This window comes from Populus alba, chromosome 9 (assembly GCF_005239225.2).
Source record: "Populus alba chromosome 9, ASM523922v2, whole genome shotgun sequence".
NCBI lineage: Eukaryota > Viridiplantae > Streptophyta > Magnoliopsida > Malpighiales > Salicaceae > Populus > Populus alba.
Genome location: NC_133292.1, coordinates 10,928,159 through 10,948,511, shown reverse-complemented (window position 1 = coordinate 10,948,511; position 20,353 = coordinate 10,928,159). Strand labels below are relative to the sequence as shown.

At 37.0% G+C, this 20,353-nt stretch overlaps 3 protein-coding genes across 3 annotated transcripts; all 3 read left to right on the top strand.

The window, feature by feature from the left end:
* Positions 1-549: 549 nt before the first annotated feature.
* LOC118058843 (uncharacterized) lies at positions 550-9,232 on the top strand. Its single transcript, XM_035071603.2, has 14 exons — positions 550-699; positions 1,148-1,784; positions 5,247-5,328; positions 5,441-5,497; positions 5,930-5,985; positions 6,466-6,694; positions 6,996-7,079; positions 7,374-7,448; positions 7,565-7,648; positions 7,961-8,025; positions 8,109-8,337; positions 8,419-8,507; positions 8,766-8,880; positions 8,963-9,232. Exons 2-14 carry the CDS (start codon positions 1,204-1,206, stop codon positions 9,002-9,004), a joined length of 1,788 nt encoding a protein of 595 aa, XP_034927494.1. The 5' UTR covers positions 550-699; positions 1,148-1,203; the 3' UTR covers positions 9,005-9,232.
* Positions 9,233-11,189: 1,957 nt separating this feature from the next.
* On the top strand, positions 11,190-15,572 carry LOC118058841 (uncharacterized). Its single transcript, XM_035071601.2, has 8 exons — positions 11,190-11,568; positions 11,721-11,808; positions 11,944-12,011; positions 12,421-12,519; positions 12,684-12,740; positions 13,313-13,381; positions 14,280-14,426; positions 14,540-15,572. The coding sequence occupies exons 1-8, from the start codon at positions 11,359-11,361 to the stop codon at positions 15,398-15,400; spliced, it is 1,599 nt and encodes a 532-aa protein (XP_034927492.1). The 5' UTR covers positions 11,190-11,358; the 3' UTR covers positions 15,401-15,572.
* A 502-nt stretch (positions 15,573-16,074) lies between these two features.
* On the top strand, positions 16,075-19,675 carry LOC118058842 (probable 26S proteasome non-ATPase regulatory subunit 3). Its single transcript, XM_035071602.2, has 8 exons — positions 16,075-16,381; positions 16,473-16,663; positions 17,294-17,431; positions 17,523-17,659; positions 17,886-17,940; positions 18,019-18,129; positions 18,498-18,737; positions 18,923-19,675. Exons 1-8 carry the CDS (start codon positions 16,306-16,308, stop codon positions 19,433-19,435), a joined length of 1,461 nt encoding a protein of 486 aa, XP_034927493.1. The 5' UTR covers positions 16,075-16,305; the 3' UTR covers positions 19,436-19,675.
* The last annotated feature ends 678 nt before the right edge of the window (positions 19,676-20,353 follow it).

Sequence of the window (20,353 nt, the reverse complement as noted above, 5' to 3'; positions counted from 1 at the left end):
TATATATATATATATATATAGAGAGAGAGAGAGAGAGAGAGAGAGAGAGAGAGAGAGAGAGAGAGAGAGAGAGAGAGAGGGAGAGGGTAGTCTCACCTGACTAAGAGGCCATCTGGGACTGCGGTCCAACCTGTTTTTTGAAAAATTTTAATTTTTTTTGCTAAAATTAAATGCGGTTTGTATTTTCTGGATCGTTTTGATGTGCTGATATCAAAAATGATTTTTTAAAAATAAAAAAAATTATTGGCATGCTTTTCGGCACGAAAAACTATTTGAAAAGCAACCACTACCACACTTCCAAACACCCTCTAACACGGTAAGCTTAAGCCCATCTCTCACTAGGCTAGGAGGGTAAGATTTGTTTTGGATTGGTTATAGAACGAGTATTCATCAAGCTGGGCCTAATCGGCTTCCATACTTTCGGGAAATTATAGGATCAGTATTGGGAAAGTTTAAACATAGGTGGCAAAGTTGAGCATCTCTAAATATCCAGGGACTCAAATATAAATATCCTCAAAATCACTCTTTCTTGCGCAATAACCCTACCGCGAGAGAGCGAGACAGAAATCCAAAAAATTCTGCGACGTAGAAAAGCACTTCACTTTCAAGCTCAATAAAAATAAAAATAAATCTAAATCGTCAAGTCTTTTCTTTACTTCACCTCTCTCGCTCAACTTCTTCTCGGCTGCTAATTTGCAGGTAACAAATATTCCTCATTTTTGTTAATAATTTCTTTTCCGTCTCTTTTTAGAAAACCTAACGGCCTGTTTGGTTTCCGAGAAAAAATGAAGGAAAATTAGAATAAAACGGCTCTCATGGTATCTGAATACTAGTAATTCCTTTGCTGTGGTTTCTCCGTAGCCACGCAGAGCGTTTTTAAGTTAACGTGGGATTAGAAATTGCGTTGTGTGCTGTCACTGTGCTCATTTAGGGTTACGGAGATTTAGATTAGGTTTAATTTGCTTAGTTAATGCAAAGCCTAATATTCTTATGGGAACTAATCTTGTTATTGAAATTTTATTTGTTATTGGAAATTGTGTGTGCTTTTTTTTTTTAAATTATCGGCGAGTTGTGCAAATAACGGAAGTTTTTTATTTTATTTTGTGAAATGGAATTAATTTAAATTATTGTTTGTTTTCGGTTGCAGTTGTAATAAGGTGTTTTTTGTGAGGTTGTTTGTTTTTTGTTTGGACGATAGTGAAAATGGAGTTTGATGAATATGACTACTTAGAGAAAACAGTTGAAAATCCGGAACCACCAAAGGTGAGAGAAACTGCTAATGGTGAGGGTGATATTGTGAAATCCAGGGAAAAGGATCGACTGCGGAGTTCAAAGCGTAGGAGTGATGATAAGGATGATGGTGATGATGAACGAAGACGTTCGAAGCAATCTAGATCTGGAGATGAGAATAGGGACCGTGAACGGAGTAAAGAAAGGGGTTTGTCCCATCATCGGTCACAATCTAGAGATGGAGAGAGGGATTGGCACAGGAGTAGCAGGGAACATAGGGATAGGGACAGAGGTAAGGATAGAGACAGGGAAGAGAGAAATGGGAAAGAAAGGGATCGTGATCGAGATAGGAGGGAACATGACCGTGATGGTGAAAGGGAGAGGGAGAGAGAGAAGGAGAAGGAAAGAGAGCGGTTGCGTCGAAGCAGGAGTAGATCAGAAAGGCATAGAAGTGATCAGGATGAAAAGGATAGAGAGAAGAGCCGGGACAGGGAGCTTAGAGAAAAGGAAAGAGAAAAGGAGATGGAGTCAAGGGAACGGGACAGAGAAAGCAGGTACGTTGCATTTTTATATTCATCAATCATGTTTTTATCTAGTGCTCTTCCTCATGTCTTTATATTCATGGCTGATATAACTATGAGTCAGTGGAAACTTTTCTGATGGTTTCTGTGAAACAGTTTAGATGATAACATCTTTTCCAGTGTAATTCTGCCTTGAGTGGCTGTGTTTATTTACTAGTTTTTGAAATGGTTTTCAATGGTTGATATCAAGCACAATAAGGGTGTAGTAGTAGGTGCAAACTGCCTAGTGTAGTTGATAGTCAGGCACCATTCCAAGAGACCTGGGATGAAATCTCACTCACTTCTGTGATTAAGATAGACATAAAGTTAACCTGTATTCAACTATATTCCTAAAAGTTTGATAACTGTGTTTTATCATTTAGAGTTTGGTGGAAAACTAATGTTATTTTCAATTAAAAGTTTATGCGATTTATATAACATAAACTCCTAATGGGGTGGCTTTCACCATAATATAACAATCCATTACTCCAGATTTCTGCTCAATTAATCAAAATCTTGATCCTCCTGTATTTTCTAAGTTTGTTTTCTTTTATTGGATCTTATTTTCATCATCTTGTACTTGGTTCCCTCTCCTCTTCTTTCTCTCTCATTTTTTAAGGATTCCATTCTACCATGTCTTTGGATTTCTTTCATGCTGTCTCAACTTGATTTTGGAATGTAAGTGAGGCTCACAACTATTTCCCAATACTTATCACATTAGGACTGGGTGTCGTGGCTACACTTGTGATGAAGTGTTGTTTATACCATCCATTGGACAGTCAATTAGAAGTTTGAAAGGAGAATAAAGACCACTGTGACAAATAATCTCCAGTAATTTGAAACCCCTATGATGTGATAGTTTTCTGATGGTCTCAAAATTAGAAAATAAATTATATTCTAGACCTATTATGGTTTCTGTCTTTTTTGCAAAATGTAGTGTTTTTCTTGATTTTGGAATTTCAGAGCATTCAGTTCGTAGAGTTCTCCATATGTCGAGGTCTCTCTTTCCACATTGTTTTGGGGCTAATTGTATATTCTTCTTCCAGTTTTCCCTGGAATGATTGAAATCTGTGGTTCATTTTTTACTAAGTTCCCTGTGACGTGTTGAAAAATTCGAGTTTCTAGAGTGACAAGCCTTCCCCTTCCCTTTTTTAATTTTTGTGCGGGGGAGGAATCTGTTGTGTGGTAGGTTTTACTTTTTTGAATGTTAGTTTCGACTATGTTTGATGACAGTACAGTAAGTCGGAACAGCATTTATCTCTCTATAGGGATTTGCTCTGCACTGTTAAGATACCTCTTTCATTGTCTTGAATCTAGATCTATGTTGTGAATAAAGTATTCATGATAGTGCAGTTATTATTTAAATATACTTAACCTTATTCTTGGGGTCCAATGATGCTCACCGATGGCCTTCTTGAATGTTGAGTGATCAACCTCTGTGTGGCTTTATCTGTTGTTGCTTGACTTTTCTGTCCAGATGTCATATTATAAAGATATGCAAGAAAAGCTGAAGATTGGAGACTGTTGCCATTTGATGTCTACAGTTGTCACACGATGGTGACAATTTCATGCTTTAAGACTTGTAGATGGATTCAATATTCACTTAGTGGTTTTAAGAGAAGTGACTTGTCAATCAGAATGTCATGAGAGTTGTGCTGCAAATATTTGCTCTCACTCATTCTCTCCTGTTTTTATAAATTCCTCTGCACTTGCCCCTTAGTCCCAAGATCTTATTATGCTACATCTCTCTTTTTATGTGTCGAGTCCATGTCCAGCTGTGCTTGATGCAGTCCTCTCTAGGTTGTGCAAATACAAATGCCATTGGCTTTTTCTTGGTCTGATTTCTTCTTGACAATATTCTTAGCTCTTAATGGGTATTTTATTCCATTGTTTTAATGAGTTCTCTTACTAGTATCTTGTAAGTTTCATGTAGTTACTTGTGCTTTTAACTATCTTGAAAATTCTGAATATTGAACATTAGATTCTGGGACTCGCAGATATGCTAGAGCATTCAGATGGTCTTTCTGGCAATTGGGCCAGGCACAGGAACTCAGGTCATGGGTCTTAAATGTTTCTTCATAGGCTGTCTGGAATCATTTAAAAGTTTGCATTGCAAGATTGGGGGTTTCAGTGTTGGAGGTTTTGACCAGGGTGGTGATGTCATGTTGTGATTTTTGTTATCCTCCGGATTTGAACTTAGTTGCTTAATTATATTTATTCTGTTGCAGAAATGCCGGTGAGGGAGTGATGAGCTTTGCTTAAGAGAAGCACTCCATCTTCTGATGCTTGTGGAAAACTCAGTGTTCCGTGGGCTGCAAGCATTTGTTTTATTTTATTTTTGCAGGATAGATTATAACTCGAAAAAAGTACCCAATTGCCTATCTTGAAATTCTAGGTTTAAGATGACCAACAGTGCTCTCTCATACTCTTTTGTAAGAGTATTAGATTACTTATTGGCAAATATCTTTGTCATTGTGCTCAGAATTGTCTTGGATGTCACATGCATGCAACTCCTGCACAATTTTGTTAACCAAAAAAAGTTCTCACTACCTTAACTAAATTCTTTTGCTAGCTTGACATAAATAACATTAGTTATCCAAAGTTTCTTCACCTTGGGAGCATGGAGATGATTCACAGTTGAATTGTTTCTCAATTTCCCAGTTTTCATTATAGCCAAGCCCCTTTTGTTTTAGTCCTTAGCATCATCTCGTGGGTGGCATTTGTGTGAATTGCTGTTGTTCATACTGTTTGATTTAGCAACAAAAAAAAAAAATCTACTTCGATAATCTTAATTTTCTGAGTTTTCAGTTTCCATCTACATTTATTTCTCTGTAATTCATGGGACTGGCAGCATAACTGTGGTGAATGACATTAACTTCTGAGTGCTTCTTTCCTGCATTCTGCTGATGGTTTCTTTTTTGGGATATATGAACTTGATTATTAAAGTTGTTAACTGGTTTCACATTAATGCATATAGGTCCTTTGGTATTGCCAAACTTGATGATGGTGTTTCCATTTAAGATTATGTTTATATCGAAGGTGCAAATTTATTAATCCATCACTTGAAGTTGGATTTCTAGTTCACTTCTCTTAGTTGCAACTTGCAACATTGTTCCCCAGGTTGGTTCTTGTTAATTTGAAGATGAAGATCACTTAATTTCAACATGTACAGTCACAAGTCCTCTCATGTTAACTTTGTCCAGTTGCCTGCAGGACCGTGTTTCGTGGGTTCAGCGTTTTAACTTGTATTGGAGACATTTTCAATATTGTTTTGGATTATTTTCTACCTCTTTAATGATAAAGCAAACATAAGAAAAACCTTCTTTCTTTTGAATGATAAATCATCATTGTGTCTGTATTTGCTTTATGAATGTTTTACTCACTGGCCGTTTTCCTCATCATTTTGCTACTGGTTAGAGAATTGAGATCGTTAATTTTGATTCCACTGTCTTGCAGAAGATATAAAGAAAGGAAGGAAGAAGCGACAGAGCCTGAGGCTGATCCTGAAAGAGACCAGAGGACAGTATTTGCCTATCAGGTTCAATATAGACATGCTTTATATAAATTACATTGTGTTCCCATGGCTTTAGTTGTAATGTACTCCATTTCACATGGTTTCCATCTTTGATTCTGGTGAAAATTTTTTACAGATATGTTTGAAGGCGGATGAAAGAGATGTCTATGAATTTTTCTCAAGGGCTGGCAAGGTTAGTTCTGTAGCAATTACTTACACAGCTGTTTTATTTGGAGCTAATACCTTTTGTTCTCTAGTTTTGCTTATGACAATCATGCATAATCAATAGAGTGCTTCTATTTTATAGTGTGTGAAGGAGTTGTTGCTGAATGATAAAAGATACATGGTATCTTCTATTGGGGAAGGGACTCACCATATAAGCTTTATTGGGGCTAATTCCTTCTTATTTGGAGGAAAAATATGAATCAAGTTTACATTGTAATATTTTATATATTAGAGCAATTGCTTGTCAGTTAACTTTTATGTGCTGTGTACATGACAAACAAACAAAAATTCATTGCAACAAACACAAATTCATTGTTACTTGGATAGGGGATTGCTGTTTGGTCGCTTAGTTAGCATATTTTCTTCCTTTTGTTTCTGATACGCTCAGCACAACTTTCAGGTGCGAGATGTACGACTCATCATGGATCGCAATTCAAGACGATCAAAAGGAGTTGGGTAAGTTATATTTAAAATGCTCCCTTAATCTTACAGATTGACTTATTTTTGGTTTCATGAAGGTTCCAACCTTTAGGCTGTGTTGTGCATTCTCATCTCTGACTTTTTTAAAGTGTTTCTTTTGCTTTATCTTTATTTGGCTGGCTAGTAGCCATGCTTCTCTTTTGGCTTGTTAATCACTGAGGTCCATCAATTTGAAAGGAATTGAAAACTTCGAGTTTTTGGTGTTTATTATTGTTAAGTAAATAAAAAATTAAAATTTACCAGTGATTATACTAGTTGTTTGAGGTCTCACTTGAGCGAACAGTGGTCACAAAAACAATTGTGGTTTTGAAGTTATTTTTGAACAGCCTAGAGTTAGTATGGTGATGCTAGTCTCCTTTGTTGCATTTGTTTTACTTAAGTGCAATATTACTCCTGTTTTTGGGTATAGTTAGTTCTATGAGGTGATTTGCAATATTGCTCATTTCTTTTTTCTAGCTATATCGAGTTCTATGATGCGATGTCCGTGCCTATGGCGATAGCACTCTCTGGACAGCCCCTTCTTGGTCAACCAGTGATGGTGAAACCTTCTGAAGCTGAAAAGAATCTTGTTCAGTCAACTACAGCTGTGGCATCGGGTGGGCTTATAGGCCCCTACACAGGAGGGGCTAGAAGGTTGTATATTGGCAATCTGCACTTCAACATAACTGAAGATCAACTTCGTCAGGTAAGCACTTTTTATGTTACTGTTTATTTTGACACTGATCTATCTAGAACGTGTTCACCACATCAAATTCTCTGTTTTTTTGTTTTTAGATTGGCTCGATATATAAAATTATCAAGGGAATTGTATGTTAACATGGAGAAGCTTTTTGTCTGCATTCCAGTTTTTATGAATTTGTGTTTATGATAGCTGACTATCATTATCATGTGATTTTTTCCTTTCCTGTTAGGATGGTACTTTTGTTCTTGCTAGGTGACATCGGTATTCAGATATGTTTCACTGGACTTATTTTCTTGCTGCACAGGTGTTTGAGCCATTTGGTGCTGTGGAATTGGTGCAATTGCCTCACGATGAAAGTGGGCATTGCAAAGGTTTCGGTTTTGTCCAGGTGAGTTTTGTCAGCAATAAAAATGAATTTGAAAAAAATAATTAATGAAATTTTGCAAGTTGAGTTCCAAATGCATGTCTATATTAAGAAGGAAACCGTGACCAAGGCCTTAAAACTGATGTAACAATTGTTGATGAAGCTCCTTTAGTCCTTTATATTTCAACAGTATCTTAAACAATCCCTGAATACTCTCTTCGTGGCTGCACCAAGCTCTTCCTTCCAACTGGCCTTGAAATAGGCTTAACTAGAATCCTCTTGGAAATTGGAGATTAATTGCTATAACTTTTGCTTCAGTTTGCACGTCTTGAAGATGCTAGAAATGCACTAAACTTGAATGGACAAGTGGAGATTGCAGGAAGGCCAATCAAGGTAATCTCATGCTTCTTCTAAATTGCACTTTTCCCTTGTGCTCTCTGCATTGATGGTGGATCTCATACGGTCATTTAACTGCATTAGAAATTTATATTTTCTTGCTTACTGTTCAGGTGTCAGCTGTTACTGATCAAGTTGGAGCACAAGATGGTGGGACAAATGTTGGTGATTTTGATGATGATGACGGTGGTGGCCTGGTTAGTAATTGTACTCGTCTCTCTTGATAAGTGGTGAAGATATTTGTTTTTTTTGGCTGACGACGAGAGGGCTTTATTGGATTAAGAATGCACTCTCGATATTGGCCTGCTTCTCTAAATGGACCCGCAAGTGCTTAGTTTCTTGATGTGACAAATAGAAGATGGAAAAGAAACAGTTATTGCAAATGGAAAATGAAACCAAAAAAATTGTTACTTTTTACAGTCCATCTTATGTTGCTAACTATTTATATTTCTAGTACATAGTTACCAACAATTATGTTGAAGCATGCTTAATCTTGCTTCAAATTTCAGGCGCTGAATGCACGTTCTCGGGCACTTTTGATGCAGAAGTTAGATCGCACTGGCACTGCCTCAAGGTTAGCCTCTGTCAATCCTTTTGCTTTTGGATTGGATTGTCTGATGATTTGATTGATTTGACAACTACTTCCTTTTTTTGCAGTATTACTGGTTCACTAGGCACCCCTACTCTACCAACAGCACCTATCCTAGGGGCTGCACCTGCGGTGTCTCCTGCTATTGCTCCTCTTTTATCAGGTTCTGTTCTGGCTATACCTGGACTTCCAATTGCAGGTCTGCAACTTCCTGCTACTACAATTCCAACCGTGGAGACAATTGGAGTTCCAAGTGATTGCATACTCTTGAAAAACATGTTTGATCCAAAAACAGAGGTTCATGGACTCTCATTTTTTAGACTTCCTGATTCTTCAGCTTTTGTTTTGTTTTGCTTAGGCCCTGTCTTGTTTTGGCAGACTGAGCCAGATTTTGATTTGGATATTAAAGAAGATGTTCAAGAGGAATGCTCAAGGTTTGGAAATGTGAAGCATATACATGTCGACAAGTAAGTACTGTTTAGGTGTGCTGTGCGATTTCTTCTCTTTGACTGGTCAGGACTTGAGTCTGTCCTCTTCGAACAGTCAGTTATTTTAAAGTCTATCCATTCTTCTGTTATATCAAAGCATCTTCCTCTCGATGAGGTCGTTGTGACTCAACATGTTATTTCTTGCTGTTTGTGATAACTCATTCAAGTGATAACTCCTGTCTATTTGGTTTCTATCATGTTTCTTACTCACAACTGCCTTTTTCCTTGGAGAAACAGGAACAGTGCCGGTTTTGTTTACATGCGTTTTGAGAACATGCAAGGTGCTGTCAATGCACAACGAGCTCTCCATGGAAGATGGTTTGCTGGGAAGATGATCACTGCAACATTCATGGTAATCATTCAATTTCTTACAATATTAGTTATTTCATTTGTCCATGCAACTTATGCTGCAAACAAATTCTACTGACTTGCAGGTTCCCCAGACCTACGAGGCCAAGTTTCCTGACAGCAGATAGGATTAGGAGTGTCTGATTTTGGGTGATCAAATTCACCATCTCGTCTGTTAATTCTGGCTTTGCCCTGTTGCACGTTGTTTAGATTAGATGGGATAGATGTTGGAAGAAATATGTACATGATATTGTTATGAAGTTTCATATTTGAAAAATTCAGACCTGTTTGTATTTTGTACGTATTGTATGCCTCTTTGAAGACCGGATAAGATCTTTCAAGTCCTTTTTTCTTTCTTTCCCTATGCCCTGCCTAGAAACAAATTTATAAATCTATGATTGAAGATGTTAATTTTTTTTAATTGCCCCTGTTTTCATTTTAAGTGGACTTCATGCCTTACTTATTTGTTAATAATAGCATAACTTTTTAATGACTTATTGTAGGCTTGTAACTTTTTTGTAAGAACTGTAGGCTTATAAATCTAGTATGTATTTTAATGACTTTATTATGCTACCAAATTTATTATTTTTCTAGGCAGTTTTAACTTTATAAGATTAAATTTAATATTATTCTCAACAGTCATATTCCAATAGACTATCTAGAAATCTTTATGCTAAACACTTATTTTCAACTCACTGCCCCAAATCTTCCTCCCTCAGCCACATTGCTTTGATTTTGATGTTTTCCGATCAATCCTTTCTTTGTACCTCTTTATGCCTAGCATTAGTGTTAATTCCTAGTGTCTAGCATACTTTAACCTTGAAAATTAAAATTGTCAGAGCAAAATAATGGTACTGCTTTGGATCATATCAGCTCCTTCAAGGTTTAGGCATCCATGGGAGGTTCTATGGGGAAATACAAGTAAAGGCAATGCTTGTGTAGCTGGCGATGCTCTCCATCCCATGACACCAGATATTGGCCAAGGTTGGTGTTTAGCTAGGTTACTAGCCGAGGCCTTGAAGAAGAGACCAAACGTGGAAGCTAAAGAGAAAGAAAAGGGAAGAATACAGCAGGATTGAAATGGGGTTGAGAAAATATGCAGCAGATAGGAGATGGAGAGGAAGTTTTGAGCTCATAAGCACTGCTTATATGGCTGGGTAATGGGCTCACGTCACTAAACTACGAAGGCAAGCGATCTATAACATTTTAGTATACCTAGTTCAATGTCGACCTCTCCTTTCCAAGTTTAGGAGTCTCAATCAAGTAACCTCTCTAAGATATATACATTTTTTTTATCCAAAATTTGTCTGAAGAGCATAAACCCACCACTAACACCACTCCTGACAGAAAAGTAGCTGATTAGCGCTAGAAGGAGAGAGGCACAGAGCACTTTCTTGTTATTGCATATAACAATGGCAAAATGTGGGAAATTTTACTTGGTATCTATGAAGGGTCCAACCATTCTTGAATCTGAAGATCCTCAACATGTTGCAAATGGAAAAACACAGAGATCTCCTGACTTCAAAATCTTTATGAAAAGGCGATGATGTGGATTTGATATGACGAAACCAGCATTAAAAGTGTCATCTAAAACCAAAAGATTTGATGCTATAGTCTTAGTATCTTTAGGCCACCGTTTGATTCGTAATTTCCATCCATGTTAGAGTATTAATAATTTTTATGTTTTCATGTTTAGAAAGTATTTTTAATTTTTTTTCTTAGATTAATATATTTTATATATATTTTTAAATTGTTTTGATATATATGCTGATATAAAAAAATTATTTAAATATATTTTTAAATAAAAAATACTTTAAAAATTAATATTTATCACACTTTCAAATAAATTTTAAATATGTCATTAAATCAGCTGGTATGATATTTCCTTTATAAAGAATAAGCTTGAAAAAAACCTTGAGGGGTGGAGCTCAAGATAACCAGTTCGAATCTCACAAACATCGGAGCCATTAGAGACTTATATAATCGTTAATTTTAGGGTCCATGTGATTAGCTGAGATGCACTCAAGCTAGCCCAAATACTAAGGATAATAATAATAAAAAAATTTGAAAAGTTATTAAACATTTTTTGTATCTTTTTAATTTTTATCAAGGGAATGATTATCTTGAACTGATGGGTCTTATATGACATAATATTATTCAAGAAATTTTGTTTTTTTGGTTAGATATGGTTGTATTATTTCCAAAACTTTTTCCTGTGTCCAATAAAATTGGGTCTCAAATTGGGCCATAAATATTTGTAAAATCAGCCCAAGCTGTAATTTCAGACCATACATAAATTCATTACTATTTACTGCATAACCCTAGTTTCTGAATGACCACAAAAACAATCCGATTTGATAGAGTCCCTGGGCTCATAAATTCGTTACTAGTATTTCTTTTGTTGCAATTGTCAGTGTTAATTCACGACACGAAGTCTCTAACACTCCAAAAAGTTGCAAACTTGCAACTCTTTTGAAGAAAAATGGCTTTTTGGATTAGAACTAACCAGTCAAAGCTCATTTTTTTGTCAAAACAGTTGAAGATATTCTACCTTCAAATCCCATATGATTCTTCACTTAAATACACTGCTACTAGCTCAAGATCACGTGTTGTAGAGAATCCAGTTTGGGATTTTATTAAAAAGCACTCTGAATTTTGCAACAATGTCAGGTTTTTTGCTGCCCCAGTTCAGGTAATTTCTGGGTTCTTAAGGTTCTTGCCTTTTCTTTCTGGTTTCTCTGTAATTGAACAGTTCCCATCTTTATGTTTGGACAGCTTGGCTTCATTTTTCAGTGCTTGCATGCGTGTGTTGTTAGTAGACTCTGATATGCTGTTGAATTGCAGGCCAAAGTGAAGGAAGAGAAGACTTTGAGTGGGCCAAGATTAAATGAGAAAATCACTGCGCCGGTTGTTAGGCTTGTGAGTGATGAAGGTATAGTTTTTCCACTTGATATATGACTGTTTTGGACATGTTATGAATGATTTTGCTTTGATGGTATGATTAAGTTTTCCAAAGTTTAAAGAAATCTTGGATATAGAAATCAGTTAAAGTTATGGATGTTTGCAGGGCATAGTGTTCTCTCATTGCGTGAAGCACTAGAACGAGCAAAAAGACTTGAACTTGATTTAGTTGAGGTAAGCTTTTGCAATTTATCACCATTCTATTCATTCTGAATATCCGTGGTTGATGCTTGAAGAAATTGTTAGGCGAAAACCAGAAAAAAACTGGATCACTGCAAGTTGATCCTTGTTTTAATGGAAAGATTTTTTTTTTGTGAAATAGCTTCAATTTTTCATGCTTGCCTTATTATGTGCTTGAGCTTTCGTTGGGTTATACATACAACTGTATCAGTTTTCATTTTGTTTAATGTTGACTTTTGTGAAGAGATATAGATGGTGATATCTGTTCTCAATTAGGAAAGTAAGAAGTAGCCAACAGAAGTCCCATTCAACAAAAATTAGCAAAAATCTCTTTTGATTTCTTCCGGTGTGCCTTCTACGTGGCTCATCTCCTTGTTGTTTTCCCTTTTTGAATTTTATGTAGGTTCAAAGAAATGCCAATCCACCTGTCTGTAAACTCTTGAACTTTAACCGAGAGAAGTACAAAAAAGAATTGAAGGAAAAGGAACGTTCTAAAAGCAAGGTATGATGTATTTTAAAATTATTTCTTCATTTTCAGTCTTGTTGGAACGAGGTCATGGGAAATGCTCTCACTTTGAGGATAGCTCTGCTATGTTTGTGCCATACAATTTCTGTTTGAGTTTTCACTGAATAGCTATGGCTTTATGCCATTCAATTACTTTGCAGGCAGGGGAAACTCTGCGCAAAGGAGATCACAAGGAAGTTCGATTTGCTGCAAAAACTGTAAGTTTGTTGCTTCATGGACAAATCATTTGTTAACCCACTAACCAACCTTGAGACAGTTCTCAGCAAGTTCTGAACTAGGGTCATTACCTAGTTATCTTTCATTCGAGGCAGTGTCCTATTTGGAAAATTTTTACATTTTCATACCATTCAACATTTTTTTAATGACTGAGTGCTGCTGAAATGATTCAAACCTGCATCCCTGTAGTTTCAACCCTAAGATGTTCGTCATTGCACCGAGTGATCATAATATATACAAATGGAAATTTAGTAATTTATATCAATGGCTTGAATTTTGGCCTGATTGATTTTAGATTATATTATGTTTTATGTTGTTAGCTCTGTACGTTTACCTGTTATCTGAAAGATACAGGATGTTTGGTCAAGTTAAATTTCTACTTGTCATACTGCAACTTTTGGATACCAAGTAGTTTCAGGTGCATTTGCTAATGATTTCTAGGAGTTGGCAAGGCCATATTACAAACTGAATAAATGGACGAACTCATGCAATGCAATGTAGTGGATAAAGCAAAAATTGTATTTCACCTTTGAGCTTATACTGCTCTTTTCAGGAACAAAGAGACTTGGAAATGAAAGCTGATATGGCCAAAAGACTGATGGAACGTGGTTATAGGGTGAAGGTATTCCCCCCCTGTTTTGATTAAATAGTCTGTTTTTTATTAATTTCTTGTCATACTATACTTTTTAGGCAATTTTGTGCATGCAGTGTGGTTTGATGATACTTTTGTTTTCTTCCATATATCAAAGAAGAAGAAAAAAACAAAACCGAACAGGCATTTCAAACCCTTACACCATGTTTTGTTTTTATCCCTGCCTTTTTTTCTTAAGTATAGTTTGTGAAGAATGTCTTCTTTGTATATTTTTGTAAAATACTAGGTTTCTACCTAGACTGCAAGAGGATATGCAGCCATGTTCGACTTTGAGTCGGTCACCAGCATCAGGTGAAGAGGGTAAAGCTTTGTAAATCTTGCACAACTGTTGTCATTAGATAACAATGTCCTCTCACCACATGTTTTAGAGAAATTTTGTGCTTTCAATTTAGAAGTTTACTTGTCGCCATAAAGTTTGTAGAGAAATCTTCAATGGTAGTTTTAAAGGTTGCTTAAAAAGAAATTTTAATGGAAAGAATCAGTTGCCCTGAGGTTTGGAAGAATTATGTTCCAGATTTATGCTTCATTTGGCTGCTTGGCTGGGAAACTCTTTTTTAACATGAACCGAATTCTGCAAATATTTTCAACAGTGATCCAGTATTAGATTTGGTAAGAGAGAGCTCCAAAGAGCTGTTGTCTCATGCAGCAATGTGCCGGTAAATGTTCAATTATTTACCCAATGCCCACGGATCTTGGATGCATGAATGCATAAATACCTACATGAAAAACCAGAGGCTTCTCAAATTTATAGAATTGCAAAAATGCTTGTTTCACCAAATGCATGTTTGGCATATGTTCTGCCCTACGTGTCTTAGATTTTTAAGATTTGTTTTCATAATAATTGTCTTCTTTTATGATTCTGAAACAGTGTTTGGTAATTGGTAGTCGAAAAAAGCGTTCAATGCCAAAAGTTCCTAGAGATGAGGATCCAGAGACGGACTTGGATTATGAAGAGTTTGAGAGAAAGAAAGAAGAGGAGGAGTTGCTAGCACTGTTGTCTCGCTTCATTTCTTTGGTATGCCTGCATATCTTTCATCTTTCTCTAGTTTTTGCTATCCAGGCTACTCCTGTTAGTTATGCAATGCATTTGATGTGCTCCTTTGTCTGTGTCTTTAAAAAACCCTGTAGATTGAAGATGTGTCTATTGTGGATAGTGGACCAAAGGCAGGAAGAAAAATGGCATATGCGATAGTTAGGCATGTCAAGTTCGGCTCATCAAAGAAAGGTGGTGGTAAAAAGGACGAGTTAGCCAATGCACAGCCAACAGACAGTCGATCTGCTCCTCCCAAGAGCCCTGCAATGTCTAAGGAAGAGCATGCAGAATTTTACATGGAATCTGAAGATGATTCTGCCGATGATTTTGACAAGGTGTTTGATTTCAGCAATGATGCAAAGAGTCCTAGTATAAATCATTTAGAGGGAAGTAATTCTGTTACAGAACCAGCTACCTCCAGTGTAGAGTTTAATGTTCCGAAGTTCTCTCATCCTAGATCAGCGCATGATGTAAGGAATGCTAGACTTCCTTCGGCCCTACCAGAGCCTTCCCCGGGGAAGGAAAATAGGTATAGAAGAAGTGAACCGGGGAACCAGTTCCTACAAACACCAATGGATAATAAAGGCCCAGGTAAGCAGGACTCATTCAAGTTTGAACCACAGTTCTCGAACCAAAGAAGGCAACCACAACCACAGATGAATGCCACTCCATCAATGGGAGAAAGGAAGCAGGTTAGCCCTGATTTTTCTGCTTCTAGAAACTCAAAGCCTCCTCGTGAAACACCCAAGCAAGTTGCTTCTTCTCCAGAGACTGCAAAACCTGCATCTAGCTATGGAATATTTAGCTCTGCAAAAGCTGTTATTCCCGGGAAACAAGGCTCTGTAGCAGACGATTCAGCTGGAAATTCTAGCCTCCCCGGTTCAAAATCAGATGGTGGCGTTGATCAGGGTGGACAGAAGGGATTTGGGATTTTCAGTCGAGGCAGGCCAAATTGAATATCTAAGCCAAACTAGGCTGCTGAAATGACCGCATGCTACCAACCATTTTTGTGAAAACATCAACCCATTTGTCTTGAGGACTGCAAAATTTTTCATGTATTTTCGGAACTGTTATATAAACCTTACCAGAGAGAATAATGAAAGGCAACATTGATTTTGCTTTCCCGAATATGATGTGAAGATTCCCATCCCCTTCTCTGTTTCAATCTGAATTTATCCGCTAAGGATGATTAGCATTCAGACATGTCTCCTTGAATTTATCAACACCGAAAGTCCGAAACCACTGTTGTAAAACCTGGATTGGGGGGTCCTAGGACATGGCTAACCTAGGTCTCGGACGATCATGGTTAAAAAAAAAAAAAAAAATGTCTACTTTGGTTAAAAATACAGGTTAACTTGTTGATGTAGACTCTTAACCTATTATTTTTTTAAAAAAATAAAATAAAATTATTTTTTATTTTTTAAAATAAATTAACGATCAGTTCGGGTCAACCTAAACGATCTAAGTACTAGATAATTATTGGTTCGGGTTTTCCACAATGATAAAAACAGTCGGTGCACCTTTGTATCAATCTATGTTTATTATGTGATATTAGTTGATGCTAAATTTGGTATTATCGGGTGGGTTGAGGAATGGGCTGGAAAGTATCTAATCAATTTCCGGGTCAAAGTCGGGTTTTTGGCTCAGCCCTTTTTCCAAAGCAGCACCGTCTCAGCGAATGATATCCTCCTCTTCCTCTCTCTTCACTCCACTTTGTTAGACTTGTGGTGAAAGAAAAGGTCTAAATAACCTCCATCTCCATCTCCATCCCAGTTTCTCCCAAGTCAAATTGTCCTCTTTCAGAAACCCTAATTTCACAAAAAAAAGTCCCTAATTTCTCTCTCATTCTCGCTCTTCAATCATGACTCAAGACGTTGAGATGAAAGAGCAGCATCAACCTTCCAATTCCACTACCTCCTCTCCATCCACACTCCACCGTACGTATTTTTTTACGTATATGTATAAACATGCTCGGATTTTTGGTTATTTAGTTATTAAGTTTTAATATTTTTGAGATTTTTTTTTTAGATTTGAAGGAGATTGCATCGTTAATTGAGACTGGAGCGTATGCGAAGGAAACGAGGAGGATTCAGAGAGCCGTGAGACTGACTAATACTTTAAGGAGAAAGCTGAAAGCTTCTGTGCTTTATGCTTTTCTTAATTTTGCTCTTTCGGCGGGATCCGAGTCGTTTAATCGTTTAATCTGTTATCTTCCTAAGGTAATTTAGTGAAATTTGTGTGTAGATCGTGTACTTTTAGTGTTTCGACTGTTGGTTTAAATGGTTTAGGTCGATGGGAATGTGAGAGTAGTGGAGGGTTTTGATTGTTGAGTAGTTTGGAGGGGAAAGATAGGATTTTTATGTCCTAGCATTGGCGGGTTATGCGTTTTTGATCTGTTTCGAGTTCGTTTTTTCGCGGTCGAGTTGGAATGACTAGCGGGCATTTAGGTTGTGAAGAAAAGTCAGTACCTTGATAGTGCTGTGAGGAGGATTTGCTTTTCTTGATGCTAGGGGAGGCTGAGTTGAGACTACAGTGGTTAATCTTATGAATGAACTAAATGGAGGGTTTGGTTATTGGATGGACAGTTAATCACTCAATTGGAAAAGTTTGTCTGTTTTGGGCAGGTCAAAGATGGACTTTTATCTCTTAGCATTGATGGGCAGTAGCGTGTTTTGTCTGTTTTCAGTTCTCCTTGTTATGTTTACGCTGTGAGTTATAGTGTTGTGGTTGTGTGTGTGTTTATTTGATGCTTAGATAGTGAAGTAAAGTTTGATACTTGGATAATGGATAATGTTGTGGGGGAGTTTGCAATTTTTGGAAGTTTGGTTGTTTAATTTTTGTCGTGACAGGAAGATGAGCATGAAATGGAGGTTGATACTGCGACATCTGTGACTCAAGCTCCTGCAAAACATCCCTTGCCAGAGCTGGAGATATATTGCTACCTGTTGGTGCTGATTTTTCTGATTGATCAGAAGAAACACAATGAGGTAAAGCAGCATATGATTACAGAAGGGTTGTACCTTTTTCTTTTCTTTTTTTCAGTGAAATAACAATTTCAAGTTATCAACTGGATTGCAGGCTAAAGCTTGCTCATCGGCAAGCATTGCTCGCCTGAAGAATCTGAATAGGAGGACTGTTGATGTTCTGGCATCAAGGCTGTATTCCTACTACTCACTAAGCTATGAACTCACTGGTGATCTTGCTGAAATCAGAGGGTAAATTTTCTATTCTATTCAATGCATAACCTTTCTTTCTTAAAACACGAGTTTGGGTGCATGACTGTGTACATGGATCTGTTTGCTAATCTATTTGATGTCTTGGTGTTTCTTCTGCATTAGTTGATGCATTCACAAAGCTATAACAAGTCTTGATGCTGCTAATCTTACTCACACATAAGAATACCATCTGTTAACTAAGTTGAGTTTTCTTCCCCACTAACAGGAGCCTCCTTGCTCTTCATCGGATTGCAACACTGCGCCATGATGAGCTGGGCCAGGTAAATTTTTTTCATTGATACGGAATATTTTGTGGGTACATTGCTGGTCCTTATACTTCTAATGATGTTGTGATGCAGGAAACACTTCTCAACCTGCTACTTCGCAATTACCTCCATTACAATTTATATGATCAGGCAGAGAAGCTGAGGTCGAAGGCCCCTCGATTTGAGGCTCACTCAAATCAGCAGGTAACACTCACTAGACTCAATGACATTTATCCTGATATGCTGAATAGTTAAAGCCTACAATATAGTTGATTTTGATTGAAGAATTTATTCTCACATCAGCTTTTTAAGCAATTCCATTGTTGGTCTTGATTTTAGGATTTTAATTATAGGCAAGTCATGTAACACATGGTATCTTTCTGCTTGTATTAGATGCCAAATTGGTGAAATATTGTATCTCACGGGATTAGGTGTGATTGAACTTCATTATAGTGAACTAGACATGTTTTAAAAAATATCTAAGATTGAAAAGAAAATGATTTTATGGCTGTCATTTAAAAAATGATTGGCTGTAAACTCACTTTTTGGCACTATACTGTTTTATCTTGCAGTTCTGTCGGTATCTCTTTTACTTGGGAAAGATTAGGACAATTCAGTTGGAGTATACTGATGCAAAAGAATCTCTCCTTCAAGCTGCACGTAAAGCCCCTGCTGCAGCCCTTGCTTTTCGAGTTCAATGCAACAAGTGGGCAGTTATTGTCAGATTGCTGCTAGGAGAAATCCCTGAGAGGACTGTTTTTATGCAAAAAGGCATGGAGAGTGCTTTGAGGCCATACTTTGAGCTCACAAATGTAAGTCTAGGACTATGGAACTCGAGTCTTCTTGATTTTCTATCTAAATCAGGACATCCATCTAGTTCTTACAAGTATAAAGTTTGATTACTTCTGCCCAAGATGCCTATGATGTGTCAAGCCACCATTCAGATGCTTGAGGTTTAATTGCTGGATTTAATGAGGACAATGTTTGTTGTTTTCAGGCTGTGCGAATAGGGGACTTGGAGCTCTTTAAGTCCGTTGCTGACAAGTTCTCATCTACTTTCAGCACAGACAGGACCCACAACTTAATTGTTAGACTGCGGCACAATGTCATAAGGACTGGACTTCGCAACATCAGTATCTCTTATTCTCGTATTTCACTGGCTGATGTAGCCAAGAAGCTGAGGTTGGACTCTGCAAACCCTGTTGCTGATGCTGAGAGTATTGTGGCCAAGGCAATACGAGATGGTGCTATTGATGCTACTTTAGATCGTGCAAATGGGTGGATGGTTTCCAAGGAAACAGGGGACATATACTCCACAAATGAGCCTCAGCTGGCATTTAACTCTAGGATTGCCTTCTGCCTCAACATGCATAATGAGGCAGTACGTGCCCTTAGGTTTCCACCTAATTCCCACAAGGAGAAAGAAAGTGCTGAGAAAAGGAGAGAGAGACAACAGCAGGAGCAAGAGCTTGCAAAGCACATAGCTGAGGAGGATGATGATGAATTTTGATCTAGTGTCTGCAAAGATACTTGTCTGTTTTCCTGATTGAATTCTCTCCAGCTCCGTGATTCTCTATATGAACTCCCCAGCAGAAATGAGGACCTTTATGGGTATATTTGTCACGGTTACTTATGTTGTGATTTAGGATGCTGTCTTGTACTCGAGCTACCTCCGTTCAACTATTTTGATTTGAATTGTTGGGTCGCTCCTTTCTTCCCCTTGAACTCATCTTATTTCCCTTTTCTATCATTTGATTTTGCTGCATTATTATCAAATTGATGAATCTGTGATGAGCGTTGCCTATTGATTTCATTTCATAACAGATGGGTATATTAGTGAAAATAAAGTAAGCACCCATTATTAAATTGCAAGATATTTCAGCTATACAAGGTGCTACGTTGCTGGGCAGGCCATTAGTTTTGCTATTTTTTAAGATTTTTATTTTGGCATCAGATGCACTTCTACCACCATATGGTTGTCATATCTCATTTTCTTGACTGCAATGTGAAAATTTAAAGGGCCTCCTCGGAATCTAGGGAATGCAGTGGTAACATGTTAATCACAGGTTTATTGTAATATTTTATAGCATCAACAAATTGGAAAATTAGAATAATTCTAATCACAATGCCTTCCAGGTAACCCAAAAAAAAATAAATTAGCAGCTTGTATTTTGACGGGTACTGCATTAAAAGCAAGGGGCAAAATATTTTAGAATTGTGTTTCAAACGTTTCTTTCATGAAAATTTAAATTTGGTTGCTTTAAAAATTTTTTATTTGTATTTTAGAATTGTTTTAATTAATTAATTGTTAAAAAAAATTATTAAAAAAAAAAAAACTATTTTAATATATTTTAAAAAACAACCACTGTTAAATTCTTAAATACCTCCTTTGTAATCATAGCTGTAATGAGACAGCGGGATTTGGATA